General features: G+C 34.8%; 1 protein-coding gene across 2 annotated transcripts; it reads left to right on the plus strand.

Annotated features, from left to right (window-relative positions):
* The first annotated feature begins 4,227 nt into the window (after positions 1–4,227).
* Positions 4,228–8,675, plus strand: LOC115722870 (AP-5 complex subunit mu). 2 transcript variants are annotated; one of them, XM_061104468.1, is made up of 9 exons: positions 4,228–4,376; positions 4,557–4,712; positions 4,904–5,215; positions 5,364–5,656; positions 5,781–6,676; positions 7,263–7,319; positions 7,472–7,519; positions 8,118–8,230; positions 8,336–8,675. In XM_061104468.1, the coding sequence occupies exons 1-8, from the start codon at positions 4,309–4,311 to the stop codon at positions 8,187–8,189; spliced, it is 1,902 nt and encodes a 633-aa protein (XP_060960451.1). In that variant the 5' UTR covers positions 4,228–4,308; the 3' UTR covers positions 8,190–8,230; positions 8,336–8,675. The 2 variants fall into 2 exon arrangements, with proteins under 2 accessions (XP_060960451.1, XP_030508076.2); XM_030652216.2 differs by having other exon boundaries at positions 8,362–8,675.
* The last annotated feature ends 3,059 nt before the right edge of the window (positions 8,676–11,734 follow it).

Raw genomic sequence — 11,734 nt, forward strand, 5'->3', positions numbered from 1 at the left:
ACTTCTAAGGCCTTAATGTAATTAGACGTGTGAGAGCAACACGTGGGTCTACATCACGTAGATTTAATTAGATGTGTGAGCGTAACACATAGGTCTACGACACGTAGACATAAATGGGCGTGTTGATATAATGATCAGGTCTGTGCTATACAGACATATGTGAATGAGCATATTATATTTGTTATGATTTATACTGTCTTGCTGGGCTTGGCTCACGGGTGCTCTACTGTGCAGGAAAGGGTAAGGCATTAGCTGATCAGCCATGAGTTTCAGGAGCAGGGCGAAGAATGTACATGTTCATGCCACTTCAGACCAAGCGGGTTATGGGTCTAATAGTGTTGATTTTTTTTGTATTCTATTTTGCCGCTTAGGTCGGCTAGTAAGTAAGAACTTGTAATAAGTTTGTAAATATTTTTGGGATCCCAGCTATTTTGAAAAGTTTAAATATATTACAAGTTTATTTTCATTCTGATTAATATAAAAGTGTAAATTCAGCGCTATTTTAATTAGTAACCCCGATTAGGGGATTAGGGTTTCATAAGCATTTTGGGTAGCGTGCCTAATTATTTAGGGCGTTACAATTAAAGTTTCAGAAAACCTTACATTGGGTACAGTGAAATATTAATGTCTCCTTCCGCTCAGATCTCTAACCCTTGTATCCTGTCTGTCGCATAGTATCACCAAGATCTGAGCCCGAATGTCCTTCTCTTGAGTCTGGATTCTTCACAGTCTTCCACATTATGATTGAGATACCACTTGATGTGTGTGGGCACTCACTCTATCACTCAAGGTATGAAAATTTGAAGAAGAAAAGAGAGGAAAGGTGGTTCGGCTATGTGTATAGAATAGATGACTCAATTTTTCCTGAAGGCAAGAAATTTCATTATTTTTACGTGTGAGCCATCACTATCTATTTATAGGTAACCACTAGGTTTAGGTTAGGAATTATTAGGCATTAAAATAATAAAAATATTAAGTGAAAAATCCCTTTAAGTGGTCGGCCATGGTTAGTGGGCCCCATTTGGGTATTTTTCCAATTTTGACAATTTTCCCTTATTTTCTCAAAAACGCCACTTTTCCAATTCTAACAATTTAAATGCCAAAACTAATTATTTAATAATTAAAATTAATTATCAAATAAATTTTTCATTTAATATATTTATTAATTAGACTTAATAAAGTCTTTCAATTAATAAATAAAACCTAGATTCTCTTTTCTTCACAATTAAGCCCTTGCTTAGTGAAAATTCATAAACTAGACATAGTCTAATTTTAGAATTATAATTGATTAATTAAAATCAATTATCTGAGTCTTACAAGCAGTATGGTCTCAACTAGTATGGGGACCATGGGCCTATACAACCGAGCTTCCAATAAGCCGAACTAGAACTTACCAAGTAAATTCCCTAACTTATTAATTCCTTGTTGCATCCACTCATAGAACTTGGAATTGCACTCTCAGTCATATAGAACGCTCTATATGTTCCACGGTATAGATACGCTATCAACATTTAACCATCGTTCTAATCTGAATAATCAAAGATCCTCTATAGATGATTTACACCGAGTAGGGATAAATTTACCGTTTCACTCCTCAATGTATTTTATCCTTAAAACACTTAGCTTCCTGTAAATGATATTTCAGTGAAATATAATCACTGAAATAAGAGCTCTTCCATTTACCTCTATTAAGCCGAGCTCGAAGGAAATCATTGTTTCACTTCTATGTCCTGATAGAAACTATAGATTCCATATCTATGTTTAGCGCTCCTACTCAATCACACTACCATGTTCCCAAAATGTACGTATCACCTTGACCAGAAAGTAGGCTTAACTAACAAATCAAAGAACATGAATAGCACTCCTGAGAATGAACCTAAGCATGTCAGGATTAAGATCTTTTGATCTAAGATCAACTAGTGATATTGACTTAGAAAGATACAACGGTAAGATTATAATATCTTTACCAAGATCAATATCAGTCCCAGTCCAATGTATACTCCATACATTCGAAACTAGCATACTTTGCTAATGTTCGTGAAAGAACATAACACTTATTCAAAGTGTAAGCACACTTCATCGTTGATTATCACATCAGTGTAAATCCAATGCACTGATGAAATAGGGACTTTGTCTTTTGAAGCATATAATCACAATCACATTCCACTATGTTGACATTTCAGTAATTGTAAATGACTATATGTTCTGGACTTAACAGATTTTGTATATATTAAACCATAAACATAAAAACTACATGTAAACATAAATGACTTCTAATCTTTTATGGATAACAAATCAGATCAGATTGAAATGAGTTTTATTTAGAGCATAAAATCCCAACAGACCACTGTGTCACAAGCTAGGCTTCACTTAATCGACCCAAAGTCAATATAATATTATATTTACCCCCATCATTGGGCTTTGATAACACATGCAAATCTTAGTAGGTCTAGATTTACCTATAAACCCGACTTTAGCCTATAATTAGAACATGATCTCTTCGTGCAAAGGGTTTAAAACTCAATTAAAAAATTGAAGGCTAAATTTTAGGGTTCTAAATCTTTGACAAGAACATTCTTGTGTGAAAATACTCCATAGCTTTTCAAGCTCAATAATACTGACTTGTGCATTAAGGCTTTTTAATGCCCCAGCCACATAAAAATCCTCTTCTTATTTATTTCTTGAACATTTTTCTTAAATTAATTTATTATTAAATCAGTTTTTGAAAATCTTTGTAAGCAAATGTAATTGCTAGGGTAATAATTACACTGTAATAGTAATTACATTGTATTTTAAAATACAATGTGTGTTTGGATATCAAATGATAATTACATGTGAATTTCTATTGTTATGTTTAATAAGATAGTTGGTAATTACACAATAAATTAATATTGTGCAATATTTAATATAATAACTATTATCATTTTGTAACAAATATTTAAAATAAAATTTATCTATTAATAATATTAAAATAAATAAAAATCTCTTCATAAAATAAACTTAAACTGCATAACAATTTTATAACAAATATTTAAAATAATTTTTAACTATTAAGATTATTTAATTACTCTTACGTTGAGCCACTCCATTTGGTGTATGATTTTCCTTTCTTAAAAGTTTAATTATTTGCCATTTTTATATTGATTAAAAATTACTAATAAAAGAAATTAAATACCATATATTTGTGTTTTAATTTTTTTTTTATTTACAAACATGGCTAATTAGTAATTTTCCCCCCCGAAACTTTGACATGTACTAAATCGTGCCCCATGAACTTTTTTGGCCGGTAAAAATTCCCCCTCGAACTATTGAGATTGTTAAATTTAAGGACTTTTGTCTAATTTTAGTAAAAAAATTCTAACATGGATGAAAGTTCAAGGAGCATAATTTAGTACATATCAAAGTTTGAGGGGCATGATTTGGTAGATATCAAAGTCTAGGGAACATGGTTTAGTACATAAACAATCACTGAAACAGTAAAATTGAATGAAATTAGACAAAAGCCCTTAAATTTAACAATCTCAATAGTTCAGGGGGAATTTCTAACGGCCAAAAAAGTTCAGGGGACACGATTTAGTACATGTCAAAGTTCGGGGAGAAAAATTACTAATTAGCCTACAAACAATACAAAATACTCACACTAAAAAATAATATAAAATAGCATTAGAATAAAAATAAAATTACACATATGAGTAAAAAATAAAAATAAAGAACTAAATCATATTAAATAATAAATAGTCCATTTATAAAAAAAAAAAAAATAGGCTAATTAGCAATTTTTCCCCTGAACTTTGACATATACCAAATCATGTCCCTTGAATTTTTTTGGTCGTTAAAAATTCTCCCTGAATATTGAGATTGTTAGATTTAAGGACATTTGTCTAATTTCATTCAATTTTACTGTTTCAGTGATTGTTTATGTATTATATCATGCTCCTCAGACTTTGATATTTACCGAATCATGTCTCTCAAACTTTGATATGTACTAAATCATGCCCCTTGAACTTTCGCACATGTTAAAATTTTTAACTAAAATTAAACAAAAATCCTTAAATCTAATAATTTTAATAGTTCGGAGAATTTTTAACAGCCAAAAAAATTCAGAGGCATGATTTAGTACATGTTAAAGTTAGGAGAAAAAATTGCTAATTAGCCTAAAAAAAATTTATCCAATAATTCAATAATTGACATTTGAACAATGAGACGGTGCCGTTTGGTCTCCAAATATTAAATTGGTCGCCTCTCTTTTTCTTCTTTTCGACAAAAGGGTCTTGGCAGAGTGCAATTCTAGTGAGGAATAGGAAAGCCATGGCGGGTGGTTGCAGCATCAGAGCCGTATGGATCCTCAGTAGCCTCGACACCGTCGTCTTCTCTAGGTATATTTTTCATAATCAATTTTCCATTGTTTCCTCTAATTCCAACACTGCGACTTCGACCTCACTCGATCGTGTTCCCAAAATTTCTCCTTATTCAATTTATAGTTTCAAAAGTCAAAATCGAATTTTATTTAGTTAGAGCTTGAATCCTTGTCTTTGTGCTATGTTGAATGAATTTAGGAGGTTTCCGGTGGTGGAGAAACGGTGGCGAGCGGCTTGCAGGAGTGAGAACCTCACTTGCGCTATACCTGATAGTGATACTCTTAACTATGCCGTATTTCCTTCACTCCCAACTGATTCTGAGCTTGTTGCTGCTTTCGTTGAGAGAAAGAGAAGGTGAGATTGATTTTTTTGATTATTTTCTTTTTCCTGTCATAATGCCTGCCATTATATCGGTTGGCCCCCAAAAATTTCAGCATTCCCAGCGGTTTTCAATTTTATTATTTGGAATCAGTATGAAAATATATTTGCTTGCTGTTATTTTTCTCTTTAAATCTGATTTTTGATTTTTCTCCTAATGGTTCTAGAGAAGGGTCTATTCGTGGGCTTGGCATCCGTATGAGTCATTCGGCTAAAGGGTCAGATTCCTGGGTTGATGATCCAATCACAAGGCACATAATTGGTCTCTATATAAACAAAGAAGAGGATGGGGATAACAATCTTCTATGGCCTTTAATCTTGCATACAAAGGGCCAATACTCTGTCCTTGTGTTACCTTTAGTTGAACCCAGGCATCTGAAGGCATATGCGGTGTTATGCAAGAGATCTGATTGTGGAATTGCTGTCGGAGTGGATAACAGTCTATCTTCCTTGTTGCTTGATCTTCCATCCATCACAGGGTATGGTAAGTTAACAGCTTTGTTTGACAAATATAGCATTATGAATGAAGAGAGTCTAACCTTGAGTACTGGTAAAATATAATTTTACTGGGTGAAATAGTTTGCATAGCCGAAGATGTTAAGTAATTTCCTTTTCCACATTTTGTAGGGCGTTCATGGTGGCGCATGCTATTGGTGATACAATCACTGGCGAGGTAGTAGAACCTGAGGTGATTGTAAACACATCTCCATCTGTCGGGGGACTGTTGGACTCGCTAACTGGAAGTATAGGAATATCTGGAATCTCCTCAAGGGCAAAACCTGTAGCTGCTACAGTTTCATCGTCAAACCCATCTATTACTGCTGTAACTGGAGCAGTAGCCTCAGATACTCCTAGGATTGGTACAAGGCCTTTAGACAAAGATGCTCTTCGAACTTTCATAACAAGCTCAATGCCCTTTGGTTGGTACCTTTTATTACGGTAGTTCTCAATACATGTTTTTTATTGTGTTTACTGATGTAGCTTTCAGGGATTATCTTGCTTAAACTGTTTGTGGTTAGTGTCTCACACCCTTCACACATGTAGGTACCCCATTGGATTTGAGTCATTCTAATATTTTCTCAATGAAGGTTAATGGATTTTCTACGTTAGATTTGCCTCCTTCAGACCTAAAACAACCAGCATGGAAGCCATATCTTTACAAAGGAAAGCAGAGAGTATTATTCACAATTCATGAGGTTGTACATGCTGCCATGTATGATCGAGATGAAATTCCAGATAGTATATCCATTTCTGGTCAAATAAATTGCCGAGCAGAGTTAGAAGGCTTGCCTGATCTGTCATTCCCCTTGACAGGGATGAACACAAATCACATTGAAGTTTTATCCTTTCATCCTTGTGCCCAGATTCCAGAACAGGGTATGGATAAGCATGCTGTCATGTTTTCTCCACCATTGGGTAATTTTGTCATAATGCGTTATCAATCAAAGTGTGGCATTGGACCTCCTGTCCAGGGATTTTACCAATTGTCAATGGTTTCTGAAGACAAAGGTGCATTTTTATTCAAGTTGAGGTTGATGGAAGGTTATAAGTCTCCTCTTACAATGGAGTTCTGTAATGTGACAATGCCTTTCCCTAGGAGGAGAATTATATCCTTTGATGGCACTCCTTCTATTGGAATAGTTTCAAACACCGAGCATTCAGTGGAATGGAAAATTATAACAACTGGGCGGGGCCTCAGTGGGAGAAGTATAGAGGCAACCTTCCCTGGAACAGTGCAATTTGCCCCATTGCAAATTCAAAGGTGGCCTATGTCTAGCTCAGCCTCTGGACTAATGGCTGATGAAGATAGTGATGCTGAGACAGATGGTTCCAATAATATGGTAAACATTGATGAATGCTTGATGGAAAAAATGAACAAGGATCTTCCTTCAGTTGATTTGGAAGAGCCATTTTCTTGGCAGGCGTATAACTGTGCCAAGGTATTAAAACATTATGTAGGGGATCTTGTATCAATATCATTTGCATCATAAGGCATAAGGCGTAACATAAGTCATTGTCTGTTGATGTCTTTGGAATTAACTACAAGGTGTTTCATATATTATCCCATTACCTTCTAATATAAGAAACCGTTTATTTTATTAATATGGTAACACACGCACACATGTGCCCATCTAGGATTGGAACCCCTCCAACACTTCCACACATCCCTTGAATTCTTACCAGTTAAGACAATTGGCATATAAATATACTGTCCCAAATGTTGCAATTAACTTATCTATGATTAGTTTGTGCTAGTTAGCATTAGGAATGTGACCAATGCTTATCAAGCACTGCCTTAATCTTTTATTGATTAGCTAATTTATGTGCTCATGTTATTCTCTGTATCTCTTATAAGATATTTTTGTATATTGTTAAGATGGATATGGAGAAAGGTATTGATAGAACACCAAACTGGCAGACCATGTGGACATTGTTAATGATTTTGTACTTTTTTTTGCTTCTGGAATGAGGAGTTAGTCAACTTAGTTGAATTAATCACAATGTTTGCTTAACTTTGAACTGTAGATATCATTCAAAATTGTCGGCGCACCATTGTCTGGAATATCAATTGATACGAAATCTGTAAGTTAACCCACAAGTTTCCTCTCCTTTAAGCTTCCTCTTTATTGAAGCTGTGACTGAATGTTCCGAGTGAAGCTTGTCTCTCTGCCAGATTAAGACCGTATAATAGTTTGTTGATTTTGGCTCTACATAACAGTTTGTGCCATATGCAGGTAAGTATTTATCCAGCTGTTAAAGCACCTGTGGAGCTATCAACTCAGGTAGGTCTTCTTTTCTTTTATATTTATTTTTTAAACCTTAATTTGCCAGACTCCTGCACATTGTAGAGCAATGATGCAAACAAGTGCGTTAATGCTTAATTTTGCACCTATTGTTTTTGGAATATATTCCATTTGTATTATGCTAAAAAATTGCTATTTTGTTTTCATATATATATATATATATATATATATATATATAAAAATGTTTTGCAAATGATCTTTTCTTCTCATAATGACAGTATTGTAATTGTGATGTATAGATAGAAGTTTAGTATTAGTAACGTAAAACTAAAACATAAATTAAAGTTTAGTATATGTTTTTTCCCCTAAACTAGGCTCCCTGTTTAACTCACAATATTTGAGGAGGAAAAAATTCTAGCAATTTCAATGTAGAACTCAAACCTCAGACTTGTTCTGTTTGAGAGAGAGAGAGAGCTCAATTCAAGTTTTCTTGTCCATTTCTTCCCTTCATCACAGAAAATTTTCTATTGCCACCCTAACACATGCAAATAAACTTGTCAAGTTCCTCTATCAAGTTTTATAGGAGAGTATATTTAGAGTACTCTCTCACATTCATCACTGTACTCTCAACCAACAGGTTACTTCTGGAGATTACATTTTGTGGAATACATTAGGTCCGTGCCCCTCAGCAGCTGTGGCAAAGGTGTAAAAGGATGGATATGAATATAAGGAGAGAGATTTGCAGAATAGGTATGTTTTCATGCTTAATTAAAAGTAATTACCTGATACTATTGTTCATAATGATAAATCTAAATTACAGTTTGAGTTGAAAATTTTGTTTATTCATTTTTAAAGGTTTACCAAATTGTTCCAACTTCCAGGTTCCCTGCATTCAAATACTTGATGGAGATATAAGTCGACAAATCCAGGAGATGGTGCAAGTTTGTTGGTTGCCGTTGTAGCGACTAGTGAGTTCTTCAGCTTCTTTTTGTTTTGTAGCATTCATTTTCTTTTGTGGACGCCATGAGCTAATCCTATATTTAAATTATTATTTATTTTTGCTTGAAAAAATGATTCAAGACATCGATTTTCCCTCCCATTTGTGTAAGAGCGGCTGTAAACTGTACACTAAATAAAGAGTTTCCCTTTTCTTCTGCCACTTGGGTGGGATGGGAACAATGATTTGATTTAAAAATATCCTTCTCAAAATTACAAATGGAAATTTGATATTAAATTCAGCAAGTATCCCACTGTGTATTGGTTGATGTGATATCATCTCCTATTGTCCTCCTCTTCAGTGAGTCTCTTACCTTAAGCTAAAGTCATATTACTACTACGTTTGCCATTTTGCACATATAGTTTTGCTTGAACACTCTCAAGTTGTCCCATTGTTTGCTTTAGATTATTTCAGCACAAGTTTAGTGATGGCAAAATTATTAAATGATGAGGCGTGTTGGAGATAATGAAATGGAATGGAAAGGAAACAATTTTCATTCCATTCTTTTGTTTGGTTGTATTTTAAAGTATTGGAATGACATTTCAATGGAATGCTCTTTCTACCATTTTGGTGGAATGACTATTTCATTTTAAAAAGGAAGGAAAGACCATTCCAATGTAACAAGAGAAAAAATTTAATGATTTTTTTATCAATGTTTTTATGCATTTTAAATTTTATTCCATTCCCATTCCTATTCCTATATTTTCATTCTTCCTAACCAAACACCAACTTAGTTAACTATTTGCTTAGCTGACCCTTAATATGCTTCTTTTGATGGTATGTTATCACTTGGTCTTTCTCCTTGCCTCCAAACAAACTAGAAAGAAAAGAAACCAGTCTCAAAAAGTTATTTTATGTGTTCTTCAAAGTTATAGATTTTTTTTTATCACCACGTTTAATTTGGAATAGTACTTAATGTAGATGTTATGTGTTCACATATACATTGTCTCAGACTCCAACTGAAAAAAAAAAAAAATCCATGGTCTCTCCTATCTACTTTGTGTAATATGCTGTTTCTGTCATTTTTATTTATATTCAATAGCCCTTAGTAATTACTCTGACAAGATTTGGGTTCGGATAATCACTCACCAAATTCATCCCAATGAATCAAGTGAAGAAATGATTTGCATTCATTTTAGTTCCTACTTCCTACAATAATAGAATTCTCATAGTTGATTTGATCATAGCTTGATAATGAAACTTAGTCAAACTTGAAATAAGAGCCAGTTGAGGCGAGCTCCCGTAGTTGTTGGATTGGGTTGGGTAGGTGAATGAGTGAAGGTACGAGTGATCTTGTTTAAATGTAAATGTACCTATTCCATTCTAAACGAGAACAAGGTTAGTCGTTGTCGAGACTATTTTCTAAAGTAAAAAAAATGGTGAATATGACAAACTAACAAACCAACAAGAGAAGTTGTTGCTTTCGTGTGAATTGGTCCACTCTTGACCTGTCTGCGGCTTCACTTTTAGTTTGTTGCGTCACTAGATTTGTGAAGGAAATCTTTGGGAACAGGTCTATCTATCTAGCTTTATGAGTGAGTGACCCCCACCTTTGTGAGATTACCATCTACCTAACATGTCTGGCATTTTCCAATGATCTAGTTTGGATTAGGAGAGGCTGCGAATTGCTCAAAGACTCAAGAGTCATATCCAAACTAAGGTCTTGTTTGGGTTGGTGTAATCGTAATGGAATCAACTGGTGCAATTTCATTGTTTGATTTTGTTTCGAAAACTTTATAATGTCTTTACAATATAATTACCATTACGCCATTTATATAAATAAAAAATATTGCTTCGCATCTCTGTGATTACTGTTATATCATTTATTATATATATAGAAAAAAAATTCAGATGGGATCACTAAAAAATGCTCTAATAGTGGGGTTTAATTCTATCCAATGTTAATGTGCTACGTCTTTTAGTGGATAATGGATTTTCGGAAAGAACTGCAAGCGCGACGTCCTTAGACATTGGTTGAGTTTTTAGCTATGGTCGAGCTCCATAAGTGAATTGAGAACTCGATGGCAGAACTCGAGAAAACCAAAGAGAAACACAACCCCTAGTGCCAAGGACGTGATCAAGGAGTCCGCAACAAAGAAGTTCAAGGGGGCACAACCCAAGGTTATGCAGTCGAACAAGGCGTCGTAGTCCAAAACTAGTCAAAGTCACCAGCAAGAAAGGAAAGCCTCCCAAAGCGAAAAGGAGGGCCTTGATTTGTAAATTACACTGAATTGAATGTTCCCCACGATCATATATGTGCTATCGAGGAACATAAAGGAATCTCCAAAAAACCACCTCTAATTAGGGCCAACTGCAAAAGGAGACATGTGAAAGTAATGTAAGTATCATAAAGACATTGGTCATACTACTCTGGAATGTTGGTTTTTGCAGGACGAAATCGAAGAATTAATTCATCGAGGAAAATTCAACTAATATAAGAAAGATGGACAGATTGAAGACCGAAATCCCCGAGCGGATGGAAGGAACAATGAAGAAGAAGCGAGTGGCTCGAAGGCTCCTCACAACATTTTGACCATTATCAAAGGATCCCACATTGGCGGAGATTTTAGAAAAGCCCAAGAAAGATATGCAAAAGAGACCCAAGAGAAACCGCTTACTAATGTTAACAACTTGAGTGACAGACATGAAAAATTGTTTAAGAAAAACTGCGACGACATCACCTTCATGGAAAGCGATGTGAGATGGGTGCACCACCCCATACAGACGCACTAGTAATAGTTGTGAACATTGGAGTTAATAAAGTACATTGTGTTCTTGTAGATAATGGTAGTTTTGTAAAGCGTTTGAATCTGCAGGCATTTAAGTAGATGGGACTTCATGAGAAAGACCTGAAGCCAATCACCTTAAGCATCTACAGTTTCACTTGAGATACAATTAAACTAAAGGGAATGATACAATTTCCCATAACAATCGGAGCAACACATATAGTAGCGAAATCTGTGGAAAACTTCGCAGTAACTGATCTGTATTCTGCCTACAATGCAGTGATAGTTCGACGCATCATAAAAGAGATGAAGATAGTCATTAATCTATCATCTCACCATGAATTTCATTACACCCGCATGTGTGGGATCAGTCAGAGGAGTCCAGTCGAACTCGTGTGAATGCTATAACACTGTGGTCAAGATCACAGAAAAGAAAAAAATCTTGTAACATGATTTACATGCTCGAAGCTCCACAATCGCAGCATTAATCATTCAGAATCGAGGAGGTTCCCATGTGGAGAAGCCCGATGT

The sequence above is a fragment of the Cannabis sativa genome, chromosome 9 (genome assembly GCF_029168945.1).
Source record: "Cannabis sativa cultivar Pink pepper isolate KNU-18-1 chromosome 9, ASM2916894v1, whole genome shotgun sequence".
Lineage (NCBI taxonomy): Eukaryota > Viridiplantae > Streptophyta > Magnoliopsida > Rosales > Cannabaceae > Cannabis > Cannabis sativa.

Coding starts and splice junctions, on each gene's coding strand:
- LOC115722870 (XM_061104468.1), top strand. CDS start 4,309: ATGGCGGGTGGTTGCAGCATCAGAGCCGTATGGATCCTCAGTAGCCTC. Junction 4,377..4,556: donor GACACCGTCGTCTTCTCTAG/GTATATTTTTCA, acceptor GAATGAATTTAG/GAGGTTTCCGGTGGTGGAGA. Junction 6,677..7,262: donor AGGCGTATAACTGTGCCAAG/GTATTAAAACAT, acceptor TTTGAACTGTAG/ATATCATTCAAAATTGTCGG.